Source organism: Gouania willdenowi, chromosome 5, assembly GCF_900634775.1.
Source record: "Gouania willdenowi chromosome 5, fGouWil2.1, whole genome shotgun sequence".
Taxonomy (NCBI): domain Eukaryota; kingdom Metazoa; phylum Chordata; class Actinopteri; order Blenniiformes; family Gobiesocidae; genus Gouania; species Gouania willdenowi.
In genome coordinates this window covers 27077728-27096694 of record NC_041048.1, presented here as the reverse complement: position 1 = coordinate 27096694, position 18967 = coordinate 27077728, and the positions used below count along the sequence as shown (strand labels likewise).

The 18967-nt window shown below is 37.7% G+C and overlaps 1 protein-coding gene across 1 annotated transcript in view; it reads left to right on the top strand.

Moving 5' to 3' along the window:
- The window catches only part of LOC114463458 (V-set and transmembrane domain-containing protein 2-like protein), a 35092-nt gene extending 18158 nt beyond the window's left edge, over nucleotides 1-16934 (top strand). The window contains 4 exon segments of the mRNA XM_074783802.1: nucleotides 11892-12058; nucleotides 13625-13669; nucleotides 16348-16523; nucleotides 16525-16934. Of these exon segments, the coding sequence (XP_074639903.1) occupies nucleotides 11892-12058; nucleotides 13625-13669; nucleotides 16348-16523; nucleotides 16525-16642 (506 nt within the window). The 3' untranslated portion in view covers nucleotides 16643-16934.
- Nucleotides 16935-18967: the final 2033 nt, after the last annotated feature.

The window sequence follows — 18967 nt, the reverse complement described above, 5'->3', positions numbered from 1 at the left end:
TGGACATACTGGTATCCATAATGGCCTTTGTAGGTAATTTTCCTTTTTAATTTAACACAAATCAAATAAATCCTGATTTTATAACCTAGGAAGCTCATCATTAACAGCGTTGGTGTTACAAGGGACACGTTACAGGACCGTGAACATGATGAAACTTAAGGAAGACATCTGTTTTGTGTCTTTATTTAATTTAATTTGAATTCAACTTTATTTATAAAAAGCCATCTTAAAGAAAAAGTCACATCATAGTGCTCATAACAAAATATAAAATACTAAAAACTACTCAGCAAATTATATACATTACCATACACACAATATAAAAATATAAAGTGACCAGTTTAAATATGGTTCAGTGTATTGCACTTTGATGTGGATTATTGCACATGTAGTTTGAGTCATAAGAGGAAAAAGGTTATTTTTTGTTCATGGTTCTCATGGCCCAGGAAAACAAACTGTTTGTCATTCTGGAGGTGGAGCTTTGATTCATGTGTAAAAGATACATCTGAAAAATAAAAAGGTTTAAAACATTAAGCATCAGTGAGTTAAATAGGTTCATTTGGAAATAGTTGCTTTCATTCTATAACAACACATAAAAAGAGAAAATGTAAGATTTGGTCAGAGAATATTTTTTATGTAACAATCAACACAAAACCATCTACATTTAAAACGCATGAAGTTTTAATTTACATTATGACAAACCTCTGCTAAATAAGACCAACCATGCCATCCTTTTTTAATGGACACACAAATACAACAATAATACATCAAACTACAGATTTTTATTTTTCCCAGGGTAAACTGAAACCATTATTATAAATACACACTCGATTACGACTGTTTTTACAATCTAATGGTAACAAAATTAACCCTTGCGACTAAATTCAATGTCATGACAAATAGAAAGATTTTCCATTTCTCCTATTTAAAAAAAACTAAGCCACATTAGCTTGGCCTTATAAAAATAAAACAATGCTTTGTGCTAATGTAATTATTGTATTTTACATCATACAGATCATGTGAAGACACTAATAGTAGATATAGATAGATGGATAGTTTTATTGATCCACCATTACGGAAGCTCGCTTCAGATAAAGTGCAGTAAAAAGACAAAAGAAGGCAACACACAGAATAATTACAATATATATTATGTTTCGTTTAAATATATAATGTACATGTACTGTATAGCCATATTGGCTGCAACAGAACATCAAAACTGACGAACATACATTTGTAGGTATTTTTAAATAGCTTGGTTACTTTTAAAAAGTACACAAAGTGCCGTAAAATTCGAGTCTACAGTTGTTTCATGTTCTCGGTCGATTCTGTGTTGTTTGACAGTTGATGTATTATCATTTCATGCTCTGTTGTAGCCAATATGGTTATATAATATAATTAAATAAAACATAATATATATACATATATATATATTTTGACAATAATACAATAAGATGTCAAAATAAATAATATATTATGTCTGAAAATGGATGGATATTACATGATATAATTTAGTATTTATTTGTTTTATGTGTACATGTTACAAATGGGTTTTTTGTTTGAATTTGGTCCTTATGCACCTTCACTTACATGTTTTTACATCATAGTCTATATGCCTTATTTACACAATATAGTGCCTAGATTTAGTGTCGAAGTTGTTAGACATTATGCATTATTTTGACTACAATTATGATCACAAGGTATCTCAAGCTAAATAAACAAGAAACTTTAAATAACTGTTTTGTTTGAAAAAACTATTGCAAATGAGGTAAAGGCCTATATGGTGGTATTAACATAATTGTGAAGGTAACAAGGAGGAGATGGATACGTTTGCTTGTTTTTTCATTTTAATTCAAAACACTCGGCACACTGTATTGGAATTAAGTTGCATTCTTCTTTTTCTTGTCACTGGGACTGTCTGCCTCAGATTCTGTGACCACTGCCGTCTCTGGCGTGGTGTAGGCTTCATCTAAAAAAAGACCAGAATAAAGAATAGAAATTACAGTAAAGGTAATAATGTTTGTGTGATTAAAGCTCTGGATGAACTGCTAGAATATATCAATTCCTAGAAAAGAAAATCACACTTTGTTTAATACACCTACCTCCGTCATCTAAGAATCCAAGGAACTCGTTTAGTTCAAGAAAACTCTTTGTCTTTTCCTGCTCCATCTGTAGTTGCATTTGTAAAACCCGATTTCTCTCCTCGATTGCTTCATGGCATTGAGTCATTTTCAAAACCGATGAAGCGTAAAGCCACAGATTCTGAGCGAGCTCTGCTCTGGGGAAAGTTGGATCTTGGGCTTGGTACTGAAAGAAAAAAAAGTTGTAAGCATATGGTTATAAGTGTATTGCTTGTATCATTATCACAACTAGTACAGTGCCCGTTGGAAGTATGTATTAATATAGTGGGAGGAGCTTAAGTAGAGTTGTCAATTGTGGCCAAATGAGTATGTGTTTGAAGGTTGGATATACAAAGAGGTGTACATACTCTGTGGTTTAATTCTTATATGTTATATGAATGCAGCGTTGTCCATATTTAGCATTTTTTGAATAAATATTGTTTAGTTTGTTGTTTTACTCATTTTTATATTTTTTCGTTTGATGTATTTTGGAGTCTGTGCATTTTTGTATCTTTTTAGTGTAGTTTTGTACATGTTGTTAATTTGTGTATTTTTTTTTTGTATAAATATTTAGTTTTGTGTGTTTTGCATCATTTTGGCGTGTGTGTGTGTCTCGCTACTCCGTGGGTCACACACACGCACACGCTTTGGCCACGCATGCAGAGCTTTGCTAGTATATCAGCGCGGCTGCTCAGATGCCCCTCCCCCCTCTCCGGTCTAAACTATCTTCCTCTCTCACTCGTGTTCACAGTCCGTGCAGCTTGGCTATGTGTGCAGCGATTGGCTCACGTCTGGGTGAAGTCCGGCCCAAATAAAATAAAAATAAACAAAATTACAGACATCGCGCCGGAAAGATATTCGCTCCACAAACACACGCGCACACACACACCTTTCTTGCATATGAAATAGCTTCGTCTACTTACGCATAATAACTGTAGATTATGTCGATGGCTATTTCCTACTTCAGTAGAAACGGCACGCAGCTTGGACGGAGAAAGATTGAAGGCCATGGCTACAAATCCAGAAGACTTCTGATGTTTTAGGCAGGTTTTTTATGTTGGTTATTTTATGGGTGGAGTTACTGTAGCTATGAAGGCGTGGTTTAAGATAGCGGACATGTTTGAAGCATAGCTTAAGATGTGGGCGCGAAATGCGTCTCCGGCCGACGCGCCCACTTCTCAACCAGACCCATATACGGCTCTATGACGCTATATGCGACAACGGAAGTCCAAAATGTTTGACCGTCACGTGATTAATGTAAAACCGTATTTGTTCCCGGAATTACGTGGTGGGCCATTCGAAACCATTGATTCAGAGAGGAGAAAGAAATGGATAGTCAAAGTCAGCTGTAGCAATCTAAAAAAAAAATCAGGATTATAATGATAAAATAATCTGTGAGGCGATCACTTCATTTGCACTTTTTCCACAAATAACACAATTGAAAAGCTTATTGTTTGATAAAAAAGAAGAAGATATGTAGCCCATGTGGGGAGATAAAACTGTGTGAAGTAAACGCTGTATATCTGCTAATGATCCCTTCATTTTCTAAGAAGAATTTAGAAGGTTTTACTTTTTCTTTTGAACATGAAAACAACAGCAGTGTATCTCACAATGAAAATTAAAAAAAAAAAAAAATTCATAGTAATAAAAAAGCAAAAAACGCTGACAATAATAATAATGTTAACATCTTACTGTTCAAAAGTGCATCACAAACAGTCTTATCTGCTCTAGCTCCATTGGCTACAATAGTAAACTGCTCACTATTGAGGCTCCATTGGAGTGAACGGAGTTCACACTGCATAACAAATACATTCTAATCATAAAACTAAATGTAATCATGTTCAGAGAGATGTGATTGTAAAATAATGGAGCACAATGTTGACCATTACTGTGTCAAAAAAGCAGGTAAGGTAGCTATTTACATTGATCTTTTAAATGAATTTACGTTATGAAAAAAATTTATGGGACTACATAAACATATATTGTATATACACATACATGTGATGGTGCACTGTATAAATAATGTCAATAATGTTATTATTGATGCCAAATTCCCAAAAATTTCACTGATGTCAACTGATTTGAATAGGCCGCCAGTGACTTCCGGGGTACAAATTCAGTCTTACATGAATCACCTGATGGTGAAGGATTTTGGACTTCCATTGTTGCAACTCTCTGTCACTACCCAGTCACGATCTGATGCGCGTATGTTACGTCACTTCCTACTTGCAATCGCAGAGCTGCTGGGATGTGATTTTTGAAACAAAACCGAGCATACAATGTTTTTATTATTATTTTTCTTTTAATACATTTTAATAGTAAACATGTACATATATGACAGTTTTTTACATATTTGTGTAAAAGTAAAAGCTATCAACATCAAACTCAATTCACTTGTGTCAGCGGTCAACCAGAGGCTCTGTGCCAAATTTGCTGCAAATTGGTCAACAGGGGGCACTATAAACAGAAACATCAAGCAACATGAAAGTTGATCAGATTTGCATGAAAATTGGCACATCTTGGCCTGTAACTTTTACATTTTAAATCACATTTCCATGAACTTTATATCCACATATTCCGTAAATAAAGTCACATCTTTTGACATAGGCCACGCCCACTCCCACGGCATATTTCTCTTTGTAAGTCACTCCACAACAAAAACCTACTTTTTCGAACTCCTCCTAGTGTTTAACCTCCATCTTCACCAAACTTTGCACATACTAAACTCCAGACTCTCCTGATCCCCCCAAGCCCAACATCCTTATTGACATACTTCCACGGGCATGCTAATGAACAGTTGACTGGCGTACTGTAGATGAAGTAAAGATTGACAGGGACTCGAGATATGATATTTGCAAAATGTTTTAATGTTTTAGTGTCACTATTAAGTTTTCAAGCAGTGGCTGAAATAACAGGTAATTTCTTTTTATATAATTTTAAAAGATGTAAGAAAAATGTTTTAAATAACAGCAAAGCATAACAACAGGTTACATTTTTTAATTTTGCAGAAATGCTGTACTTGAATTAAGTTAACAGTAGCACGACCAACTTAGCATCTGCATTGCTTCACCCCATGGAATTCAATTCAGAGGGTCCAGCTCTTATACTGGTGTTTCCTCACCCTCTTCCACTGGTCAGGGGTCTGCAACCTTTACTCTCAAAGGAGCTTCATCTCACCTAGATTAAAGTCCTCCCGGAGCCGAAAAATACCTTCTCAATGAAGATAACACAGTGTATTAAATTTTATACAGTTAAAATTAAATAGAATAATGATCATTTGATTTAATTTGATTTGATTTATATTGATCATGTAAATGGTAACTTAAAAACAGTTTAAAATAAAATAATTTGACATCAAGAAATAAAACAGTATCTTGCATCTTCAAATTCTTACGCATCTCAGTTAACATGAACACAATGTTAGATAAAGAAGATTATTTTGTAGTTAATGTATTTGAAAGGCCACAAAAAGTAACTTGAATTTGATAACACATGATCATGTGGTCAACACATGCTAATTGCTAATTTCTTGCCACACATAAAGCATGCATATTTAATAGGGATGTCCCGATACAACTTTTTCACTTCCGATATTGCAGCCTTGAGTGTTAGCCGATACCGATATTCATTCGATATCAGCACGAATCATACATACTTTTATTACTTATTTTGTAGTGTGGTATGTTAGAAAAGGTTTGATCAAGTGATGTTACTCAGAGAACAATAGTCAGCAACAGTAGGGATGAGAAAAACTGACCCATTTATTATTAACCAATTGGTTACATACATTTTAACCTTCAACATGATATCTACAGTATTCTACTATTGAATAAATTTAATATAATATATATCGGAGACTTTAGATGCAGTCCGATAAAATCCGACATTTGTTTTCTGGCTGATATCGGGCCGATATCCGTTATCAATATCGGATCGGGACACCCCTAATATTTAACCGGCACATTGGTGGTTAAATCAATCTGTCCCCACACAATTAAAATCTGTATTTTCTTCCAGAATAGTGTTTTTGTTGGTTTAATTATTTTACCAGGGATGTAAAACTTAAGGTTAAGGTGCAGGAAAGTTGATGGTCTGTAGATGTTGCAGGAGGTGAATGGGAAGGTAGCTGAGTCATTGCACAACATGATTTATTTTTATGTTAACAAATTGTTATATCTTGATTTTATTTGTCAATTTGCCAAATATCAATATCGGATCGGGGCAGCCTTGGTTTATATTTCTCATGTATTCACTTTCTCATTTCATGTGTAAAACAAATAATGTAGACAACATTTATAAGATATGCAAAGCAAAATTTGAGATAAATCATCTTCTTATATCGGTTTCCAGCTTGAGAAGTTCAAAATCGTTGATTATCCAGATTGGTGGACCACTACTTTAAATAATTGCATTTCCTTAAATACTCAACCTACTTTGACTTTCAGTGTTCTTTGAGTCGACTGTTGTTTTAAGGCAATCAAAGATTTAATACTGAATCTCGTCTTCTGTCACTGAGGAGTCCAGATGGATTCTAGTGTGGAGCCTTGGACATGACTCTGAGCCACAGTATGTGCTGTCAACCTTGTATTATACTTCATGGTTCTCTCCATTTGGTAGGAAATAAAAATAGCCTCTGAGTCTTGTTCCCCAAGGGTTATAAAAATTCCCTTCAGTTCCCGAATATCAGTGGTAACAGGCAGGCAGCTGCTTATATGATTACAGACTTTTCTCTTAATTCATTATTTTTATTTATTGTAAGCTGAATGTCTCACAAACATTCCTTTCCAAAAGGAGGCTCCTGTCTGCTTGCCTCAGTGCTGACTCTGAGCCCAGCACTTTATTAACTTAAAGCTTTTAACTTCCAATAATTCTTCTTTATCTTAGGATGTCCTTCTCAACTAGTCAGAAGCTGTGGCAGTTAGTCACTCTCTGTGACCCTGTTGAGGACAGTATGCCTGAGATGAGGATCAGCCCTAACTGCTGGTATACATCAATGCCCCCTCCACCTATAAAGGCTGAAACCAACTAAGCTCTCACTTTTTAGATCAAGACTAATACTGTATATGCGCCTGGTCTCTTTATTGCAGAGGAGTTTTCTTTTTTTTTTTCTGCTATTCCCTTAAGTCTATCGTGATTAATGAACTCATTCATCCAATTAGTGAAATGCCTTATCCCATGGGAATACTGTTCAAGGGCTAATTGCATCCTATTGTATTTAAGAAGACCTGGTATTTATAGTTTTATCTTCTTATTGAATCCTTCTTTCAAATGGAAACTATAGGAAAGTGACTCCCCTGTATATGCTGGGTTATCTCCAATAGGGGATCCTTTATCATATACTGTATTTGATGTATATACAGTACCTGAAACATAGAACATCAGTGTTGGCATTGTGTTTTTTAGCCTTTCTCAGCCATATCTGTTTTAGGTTACTGAATGGCAAATTTGCAGCAATGCTTTTTCTTGACGAGAGAATTGTGAGTTTGAAACTACTTTGGCCATTTGTTGAGGTGGCTGTTAATAATTTAGCCTCCATCTTTACCTTTCTGGATGCAGTGTTCAGTTCAAGCCACCAGGGATCGACATGGTAAAAAATCTCCCATAATGGTGACAACCTGCCAGAGCCAGTAGGCTAAGCTCCAGGAGATGCTATGGGCAGCTAAACTATGTTGGAAAAATCTTCTCATGTGAGACAGCAGAGAGCAAATACAGGCTATACACCAGGAGCAGCAGAGAGGAAAGTAAGGACTCAGACTGAGATAAAGGTGGAAGAGAGTCAGAAAGTTTTTCAAAGGCTGTAGTGAAAAAGGTAAATGGACACCCTAATCGTCAGAAAGTGAGAAAAAAGAGGAAAATGACAAGGAGAGGAAAAGCATTGCTATGTGAGTTTTTTGGTTATTTTTTTAACAGGGGAAAGAGGCTACAGGGAATGTTTTTGAGCCAGAGAGAGAGAGAGAGATAAGGCAGAAGGAAGACAAACACAAACAAGCATGCACGTGCAGTGCACACAAGAGACCCAATGGGTTTATTTACATCATCCAAGTATCAAAGCTAAGGACAATCAATGTTCTTGTGCATAAAAATATTGTAATAACAGTGTATGGCTTGAAGACTGTCCTTCTCTGCTCAATGGTCCTGCCGGCATCGCTGAAGTTACCCTCACAGCTACTGCTGCTAGCAGGAATGGCAAGAACGCTGCACCCAAGGACACTATGTGGCCGAGCTCGACCCAAACTTGACCAACAATTCTAAATATTTGTCCAAACCCGATTCAACCCATCGGGCTTCAGTCAGGTATCCATCCTCTAATCTCCACCATACAAGAGGATCTTTCTCTGCCTTCAGGTCAGCTGTCTGCAGGTACATGTTGAGCTCCAATTCAATTGATGCTCTGCTTGGCTTTGAGGTGCTTTGGCCCGTGGGTACTGCTGATTCATGAAGTAGCTGGACTAACTATTCTTGGCTGCAAGGAGGTCAGAATTGTCTGCTGCAGCTGCAGGGACAGCTGATGGTGGGGCAAATGTGACTGCTGGTGCTGCTGTTTCACCTCCAGCCACCAGCTGCTCCATTTTTGCAGCAGCTCTCGTTTTCATGAAGTTGTTTCTCTCTTCCTTTTCGTATGATGATTCAAATCATTGATCGAGGAGTGTAGCCAAGTCAAGCAGCTTTTCAGTAGTGTTGTCATCATATTTGTCATTGAGGTAGTTCAGGATGGCTTCATTGATGGTTCTAGTGAGAGGGGACTCATCATCCACGGACTTAAGGATTGTGTGCTTTAAGAGGTGCAGTATAGGTTTAACACTAAAATACTTCTCTACAGACAGCACATCTGTAAATTTCATGAGAGGGCTTAATGCCTTGTTCATGGACTCCAAAATTACCATGTCTTGCCAATTCAGATTCAAATATCTCACCTTCTTGTATCCACAGACAACATATCAAATTAATCCAAATGTTATTTATACACTACATTTCATTCACAGAGGGAACACAAGCACTTTACAGAAAACATGGCAGAGCACATATTATGCATGCCTGCATGATACATAAAAAATGCCTCCGTAACAGCTTCTCTGCTCAATGAACAGCTCATCATCTCTTGTGGTGAACCCCATCTGGTGGAGGTCTCACTCTTCAGCTGGTCAAATTAAGCTTTTCATGAATTTAGTGATGGCATCTGTAATTTTGTGGTGTCTGTGGGACTGCTTGATTCTTTTACACTCGTTTGGTGTTTTTTTTCTTCTTTCTTTACATCACGTTGTGGTTTTGATGTAACGCAATAGCTTTGTCGCAACTTCATTATGTCAATGTGCAGTTCTTCATGCCATGTCACTAAGTGGTAGAAATTATTAGACCTGTTTTAGTTGCTAGTAACAACTTGTTGGTGGCATGTTTGGCAAATTACCGTTTTTGGTTGGTGTCTGACTTTTTAAAACCAAACAAATGAAGGACGCGAGAGAGAGGAGGTAAGACGCGAGAGAGAGGAGGTAAGTCACGCGAGATGTTCTGAGAGTCACATGACAAGCTGAGAAAATTCAACATGGCGGCTCGCTGCCGTGACTAGTTTACCGATCCTGTTTACGTGCACATACTAACGATTTTTACCGTTAAATCAACGCCACCAACGAGAGCCGACCACGCGCCCTCTCACCAGCCAGAGTGGAGGACCTCGAGGACTTCATAGATAGATATTACGCTGAGTACGTGATGGAGTCCGGACCAAAAGCCAGTACATCAGGTAAGTCGGCGAAGCGCCGGAAAAACGATTCGGCCACCGATACATCAGACCTCGAGGTAGAATCCCACACGGAACTCCTACAGACCATAATTAAGAGGCTGGATGTGCTCGACTTACTGCACCGAGACGTTCAGGAAATGAAAGTCAGCCTGGAATTTGCCTATCAACAAATCCAGGACTTACAAAAAGATAATCATGATATCCATTCGGCTTTATCTGCGGTGAGCTCCGAGGTAAAAGAGCTGAAAAAAGAAAACAAGTTTCTTAAAGAGTCAGTCTTGGATATCCAATCTCGTAGTATGAGAGACAACGTAATATTCTCAGGTATTCCAGAAACCCCCAACGATGACCCACATGCTCTGCCGAAAGACTTCATGTCGTCGGCGCTTAAAATCCCGGCAGAAACCGTGAAAAACATCACATTTCACCGTGTCCATCGCCTCGGACCACGTCGAGGAAACCGTCCACGTCCCATCATTGCCAAATTTGAGCACTTTCAACAGAAGATCCAGGTTAAAAGTAAAGGTCGGGAACTTAAAGGTACGCAATTCGGCATGAATGATCAATTCCCTCGGGAAATAAACGAACGTCGAAAAACCCTGTATCCTATCTTTAAAGAAAACCGACAGAAAGGCAAAAATTCCAAACTGGTCGTAGACAAGCTTTACATAGATGGCCAACTGTTTAGGGACTTAAACATCACCCCCTGGCTCTACTGAGAAAGACAAATCTAAAAATAATAATAATAATGAAGTTAAAAAAAAACACACAACACAGGTGTTATGTGAGTTAACATTGAAAGGATAATTCTCCACTTATGGTGAAGCTAAGGTAGCATTATTTTTTAAAAAAAAATTAAAATAAATATATATGTTGTATGTGTGTATGTATATATCTGTACATTAAAAAAAAAAAAAATAAATAAAACCAAACAAATGCCACCCCATGGAATTATGGTTCCCTCTTTTCGGCGGTCCACCACAAATAAAAGAATGTGTGGGAAACACAGGGTACTAATAATTGTCGTAATCTTAATGCAAAGTAATGCAAATTCACAGCCTTTGTTTCTGCCCCCTGAGCTGGTTTCAAATGTGACACCATTTGAAAGCTTACAATCCAGACATTAGGAATCTGTAAGCGTCACATATTTGTAAATGTGATATATATTTGTAAAGGATATTACTTGCAATGAAGATGAAGCAAATAAATGAGCAGATTGAAGCTGATGATTAAAGGAACTTGGGGCAGGATCAAGAAATAAGACTCCATAGTGACACGACAGCCACGCTTTTCTTCTTCCAGCCTTCAAAGCCACAGAGGACACGCTTACAGCATCATTTGACGTCATGTCCGCAGGACTGCGCTGCAAATTCGAACCCCAAATTGCAGTACAGGGCACAAAATGGATTAGTGGTTTAGCAAGAAGGTCCTAAGTTAAAGACCTGGGGTGGACACTTGGGTCCTTTCTGTGTGGAGTTTGCATGTTCTCCCCGTGCTGCATTGGTTTTTTTCGGGTACTCCAGCTTCCTCCCACAATCCAAAAGCATGACTATTAGGTTGAAAGGATTCTCTGGAATGCCCTAGGAGTGAATGTGAGTGTGAGTGGTTGTTTGTCTGTTTGATGCCCTATGTGGGGCACGTTTGCATTTCACAGTGGGAGACAGACCTTCTGACTTCATTGAATGTTGAAACTAGTATCCCTCGGTCAGAGTTCAACTTGGAGGATTTGATTCCCTACACCTGTGATGGACTGGCGCTCTGTCCTGGGTGTTTTTGGTTTTCAAGCTTCATCACGCATTAGCATTATTAGACTTAAAATGAATGTTTCTTTTTTTTTTTTTCAAATACCCTGTCCAAAGTCCCTTTAACTGTGTTGACAACAAGAGGGAAGAGCTACAAGTGAGTCACTGCAGCAGCAAATTACCAAACAATTTGTGAGCTCAAAGTTCAACACGTGATATAAATGTTGAAGGATGTTTGTTTTTTTTTTTATTTAGGTGACCCTTTAAGATCTAATCATGCATTATTTCTTGTCCTAGTTCTCTTTACAGAAGTCCCACATGACATCACAACGCAAAGCGGTGAGGATGTGGAGATGGCCTGTTCTTTCCATGGGGTTGGTTCTCCCTCCAACTCCCTCGAAATCCAGTGGTGGTACATTAAGGAACCAACAACATGGCAGGAAAAGTCTTATAGAACTAATAATGTAAGCATTGATGTTGGTCTGTTTTAGGTTTGGTGTACAATGATGGCTTTAATTTGTGACCCATATAAAATGATTACACCTTATTAGTCATTTAAAGAATCTAAACTTGATATCTGCGGGTAATGTGATTTCACATCTGGTTTATTTCATTACATGTGTTGAGCGTATGGGGCGAACATCTGTAAGATATTGTGCTGGTTCTTCCTTTTGGATTAAAATGTAATTCTTAAATTAAAATGGTGAAGGATTGATTGGACCTGATGATTTAGCTAATACAACAACAACCGGTCTTAATGCAGCCTTAGCACGTGCACCCTTACAGCTCTGTGGCTATGTATTCTATTACGCTACAAAATAAAATGCAGTTAGATTCAAATTGTATAGACATTCAAACATTGTCTTCATTTATTTCATGTTCAGACTTTAATAGTAGATTCCACGCTTCTTGTAACTCCCTTTCTATGTCAAATAGTTTTCCTCTGATATTTGAACGTCTATCAAAATATTTATTTGTTAAAGGGCTTCTTTTATCTCTGCACTTTTCAGGTGTGCACTTCACATCACGAGCTGGGTTTCCATTACAGATTTTCGCAAAAGAAAAGTGATATTCTTGGGGATATTTCTAAATGTCGACAAAGTAAAATTGCGCTTTGAAAATGTTTTGGACATGAGCCTCGCAGATCCCGTGAAATCTCATCCCGTAAGACTGCAGGAAGACGGACAATCCAAGCCTCCTTATATCTCTCCGTATTCCTTTGTTGTTTCACGTCTAGTGTGACAGTCATAATTTTAAAGTATATTGTCCCGGTCTCCTCTTTTGTTTACACATGTTTCTACGGAGAGAAGTGGTCATGTGATAAGGTACGTCATGTCCTGTGACATCTATTTGAGGAAAAAGTGTTTCCATAGCACTTTTACGACACATTTCAATATTGAAATGCCTGAAATTCCTCCTCTTAAAAGCGTACAAACTTTTGAGCAATATTTGAGTGTTTTTTCAAAATTCACGTGTTCTCATTACCAGTTTTTATTACGCTATATTTAGATTTTGTGCATTTCCAAGGGTAATGGAAATGCAGCTACTAAATTGAAGATGAAACATTCAACAAGAGAGAAGCCCTATGATATACAACAGTAATAAATGCTGATTAACATTTGCCCACAACAGGGAAACCGGTTGATTCTTGCCCTGCATCAGGGAACTCAGGTTCCCCCACTCTGCTTAGAGATGCTATAATTGGCCACAGAGAAAAAAAGATTTTTGAGCTCTGTGCTTTATGCATAATTCATAACAAAGCCCAAAAGAATACCTCTGTGCCTCTGCATACCCAATCACACTCATGTTCCTGCCCAGAGCCCAAGCCTTACATATCAGATGCTGCAAGTTAGTGCGTGTGCACTCACTTTTAGACACACAGGATGGACGGCAGTTTTCACACTTGCATGAAAAGCTAGATGGAAAATGCACAAATTAAGTGTTTCAACTGAGAATCAGTTGTAAGTTGTGTTGCTTTTCTGAAACAGTCAGGTTTTTTCTGCTAATGCTGTATCCATATCTTTGTGCAGGATAGTCCCCTGGAGGAAACCATCAAAGACGCCATCAAAATTAGTGTAAGTCTCATGTGTAACCAGCTGACTTGCACAGTCCATGTGTGGATTGTTTATGTTGGACAGTCTAAAGATGCTCTGTAGTAAGTTCGGTGTCAATTGAGTAAGAATTGTGGGAGGAGGTCAATTTGATACACTTTACAGTTTAAAAAAACAAAAAACAGAATGTTGGACTTCATACATTTTCAATAGGTTTAAATGTACAAATGTTTCGTCAGGATTGGGGCTATATTTTGGTGAAAGTTGCAAAACTGTAGCACACAAGGTTGATATTTATTGTGAATTTTCAAAATGGTAACATTTAGAGGCTTGCTGTAGTGCCACCCTTAGGACCCTTAGCACCCTTAGGTTATTGTTTGCACATGGAAAGTATGATTTCCACAGAAGAAGAAGAACATGCAGGATAACAATAGCTTCCCGGCAGCTTAGGCTCTCTGGTGGAGGGTCGTTCGTGTAAAACAAGCAGAGGACTCGATTGACCATTTCTCACATTGTCATGTAGGGTCACGGCCCAGGTGTGTAATGGTAAAAATTTGCAAGCGTATAGCAAGCCTTTAGGCTTTTTCTATAAATATGCAAATGTCGACATTTCACACCTGGGCAGTGACCCTACATGACAATGTGAGAAATGGTCAATCGAGTCCTCTGCTTGTTTTACATGAACGAACCTCTCAAAACTCCCCTGTTTGTACGCCTCTTTTTGTGCCACAGTCAGCCAATTGAGCAACAAACAAGTGAAATCTGCATTACAGTTGATGATACTCATATCTGATGTGAGAAGCAGTATTATATTTAGAGCTCCTCTGCTTCCTGCTCTTGTATTTTCTCAATTCACTTTTATTGTTGATAGTTTTTTTAATTTTATTTACATGTAAAGTGTTTTTGAAATGTGCTTATAAATAAAATGTCTTGTTATTATTGATAGTAAAGTCATGTGACCACTAGACTCTGAACATTTCCCTGTGCTGCCTGTATTGTATTGTATTGTGTTATGTTGCATTGTATTGTATTCTATAGTATGTTGTCATTTCTTATGTACTGTATTTGCCTGCCTAGGGACTACGGATGAAAACTAGCTTTGTAGCTATAATCCGGCATATTTACATTTGTTTTACACTGATGTTCATTAATGTGCAATGTCCCTATCAAATAAATAAATAAATAACATAAAGTTAGATATTCGAGTGTGAAAAGCACAGTATGAGTTTTCACTTTGAAAAGGTGCATTTACGAGGTACACCATTCTCTAACCAGGTCCATGATTATTTTTATTAAGATATTATTTTACAAATTTGAAGGAAGTGCACCAGATGGACAGGTCGATAAGTGAAACAGCACTGTTTAGCTGATTGATTTTTTTAGCTTGTATGCAGCATTAGCTTTAGCAGCTAACTCATCATTTCGACTTTGGAAACCTAATGCAGAAGTACTGAACCATAGCAAGAGTGTGAAAAGGCTTTTAAGGTTTGAAAAATTCCTTTCCACCTCATGTTTGGAGTCAGTCTCTCATCTCCCCCTCCCCTGCTGATTCCTCCAGCAATGGTCACATTGCTTCATTTACAAATGAAAGGATGCTGATTGTCAGGGTCAGTTTGAGCTGAGGGTCTTTTGAGCCATTGCCGGGACTTAGAGGGTGTCTGGAAAATCCTGGGACTTCTAGTGCTCGTCCCTCCTATCAACTTTCTTATTCACTTCTCCTTAACCCCCGGAAGTTCTTATGGTGGCCATGATATGGAGCGTTCACAATCCTCTAAAAGCTAAGGAAAGGAGACTCCATACTTCGTTTATAACCTCCTCTAGCTCAGGAAACACTGATGCATCCTTTACCAAAGAAGACCACATAATGCTGACCCACAAACCACAAAACATTTAAAGGGACCGAGCTCATCCGAGTGTTCACGGAAACTCACTAAAACAGAAAAGCGACGCAGATTATGTAAATTTCCAATGGAATATTATGCCTTGAACAACTTTAAATAATCTAAAACCCATATGTTATTATATACAAGCCATATTATCAGATTATTACTGACAAGAAAAAGTGATCAGAGATATTTTTAGCCACATTATGTTTTCGTAAACCTATTTCATTTACATAGGAATGCTTTGTGTGGTTGTACATTTGTATGCCTACAACGTTATGTAGACCTATATCTAGCATAAATCTAACAATTTCATAAAATTATTTTTATTTTATATGAATGTTGATTTCTGTGTGGAAGGTGAGTGTGAGCAACTGTTGTCAATGTGACGTTATTTTAGTTTCACTTTTGTTCCTCGTAGCCTGGTAGCCTCTTTTCTTTTGATTTACATTCAAACCTTGTGATTTTTGAGATTATATCAGCGGTTAGAGGTACAGGGAAAGTGTTAGAAATGTGCTTTTAGTAGTCCATTTTTGGAAATTTGTAGTTTTTGCACCACAGCAGATGTCGCTAACCTTCCCCACTGTTGGACTATTACGTCACCTAGTGGAAGTGCGCCTGATTGTCAAAAACAATGTGATCGCCTTTCAGGAAGTCTCCTAACACCTTTCCTTAACCCTGTGAAGTCATCCACGGGGTTAAGGAAAAGTGGATAGGAAAGGAGATAGGAGGGACTATTTGGACGCAGCCCAAATCTTCTGTTTTTTGTTTTTGCCTTACAGACTCCTAAATAAAACACCTTTTCTTTCTGTTTATCAGGTCGTAAAAGTGGCTGGGAGCAACATCTCTCACAAGCTCCGTCTCTCCAGCGTCAAACCGTCTGACAATGGCACGTACGAGTGTCGCGTCATTGACTACAGCAGTACGGTGACACAGCATCACCATGCTCGAGCCTACCTTCACGTGGAGCCCAACATGAGTTTGAGCTCAGATGACACCAGGCAGCAGGAGCCAGTCCTCCTCCACCCACAGTTCCCACCTGGCAGAGGAAAGGGAGCTGAAGAAGAGATCTTCTGACAGCAGCAGGGACTGTGACGAGAGCTGTGTTCTTTAGAGGGTGCATCTATTCTACAGTGCTCTGCATGTTCATCACTTATCTAGAGGGACGGTCATCAGCATTTTGATCAAACATGGGTCGTAACATGGCCTACTTTTGTTAATTTGTTTATTTCTATTGTTTAGATGCCCACCACCTGAAAACCTGTAAATGTTACTTTTTGTTTGTTGTTTTTGTGTCTTGTTAAATGTAATGTAATGCTAGAGAAGTGATAAATAAGACCTTTAGTGCTCTTTTTTGATCCAAAGTATAATGAACAGTAAGCAGAGTTTAACCAGCACACAACAGTATCCCCCTCAGCTGGCTTGTCAAAGGCAAATGTTGTGTAGTAATATGAAAACACTGACTTGACTGATATGAATATCACAATGTAATCCTCTTTACATCCTCAATTCTAACTATTAACCTTTTGCTGTTATCACAACACACTTCCTCAGTGCTACTAAACCAAATGATATTTTTTAACAGCAGTTTTTCCAAACTACTGTAACTTTAATGTTTCTCTTTATCAGTTTTGTGATTTCTTATCTTCTCCAATAGGACTGAGACCACTTAAAAACCTGTCTCAGGTGTTTAATTTTTGGCTATATTGAAAAATTTTAAATTAATTGTAGTAAAATGCAAAGGTGTTTCTATTTGTGTCGTAGCATGAGAAATGGAAATATCCACAGTTCATTGGTTAATGATTAGATGGGTGTTATAGGAAAGGAATGATATAGAGAAAAACAAATGTTTATCTGCCTTTAAATTTATTTATTTTTAATATATGAAATGTAATATGTATCTTTATATAAAATGTATTATTATTATTATTATTATTATCCATCCATCTATCTTCATACCCGCTTATTCATGTTTATCAGGGTCGCGGGGGTCTGCCGGTGCCAATCTCCGGCTCTCATAGGGCGCTGGGCGGGAGTAAACCCTGGACAGGGCGCCAGTCCATCACAGTATTATTATTATTATTATTATTATTATTATTATTTAAAAGTGTCGGATACAAGTGTAATCCTACTTGAGAAAGAACAAGTAATGATTTCCTTCAGGGATGTGGAGATAAACAGTTGTTTCAAGCTGCTGGTTGTCAGTGGTTTTTTTTTTAAGTGCAACCAGAAGATGGCAGCAGATTTACAGTCCAAAATCATTCATTTGTACACTGTTCAGTTTAAAATAAAATACATTAACTAATGGTAATAACCACTGCTTCAACAAAATAACTATATCTTTGACATGACTCACACATCATCAGACAGGTTAGTTTTACCCTACTGATGATGTGTTGTTGCAACAGTAATCCCTGAACGTGCATCGTGTTCTGCGTCCTGATTGGCTAATGCTGCTTTCACCCACCAGCGACACATCCAACTCGGTGAGTTTCACTGTCTGCTGAAGCAAGCAGCTGCGCTCCTTTTTCTCCTCTCATAAACATAAATCACCAGTGAAAAAAGCCGGTGTGATTAGCGACTAATGCTATGCTAGCTCAGTGCTACAGAGAGAACTTTTACCTGCTACTACCACCTCCTCGCTGATTCTCCTCCACGCCAAATCCTTCCTAGTCCACTAGCAGTGTGACTCTGAAGCACTGTGTGTTTGAAAACAGGTTTATGTTTTAATATCTACGAAGGTTTGAACTTTGAGAGTGTTTAAACAAGAGAGAAATGTTAATGCCTGTCTGAGAAAAGTGTATAAAGTGTGTGGTGAGGGGTTTTACAGCCTTAAAACATGTATAATAATAGTTAAAAATAAAGCTGACTACTTTGTGGATTTTGGCTATTGCGGGTTATTTTTAGAACGTAACCCCCACGATAAACGAGGGACTACTGTACTTTAATATTCAGGAGTAGCTCAAGAAAAGTTTGAATGTCAGTCTTTCTTAAATAGGCAAGGAAATCAAATTAAAATTGTGTTGTCATCCAAAGTTTTTTAAATTTTCCTAAAAAATACAACCAATCTGCTGGAAAATCAAAGAATTGATTAAACATGTAAAACAGCTATGAGGATACACATGCTATCAATAAAAAGTAACCAAATAAAGTACTTTAAAAGTACTTACGTTTTATAAAATCAACACATTTGAGTCTTCTTGGCTGCTTTTATTTATTTTGTACCCTATCTAATGGGTAAATAAGGATGAGAGATCCATTAAAAGACAACATGATGGTAAATGCTTGATTTGGGAAGTTTAGTTAAAGATCAGTGACGCAGCAGTGCAGCTGGTAAACATGGGTCTTTGAACAACTAAAGACATACAGTTCTTTATAAATGTGTATTCTGCAGTGACACAATTATTAATGCATTTGCACTACATGGTACTAGCATGGT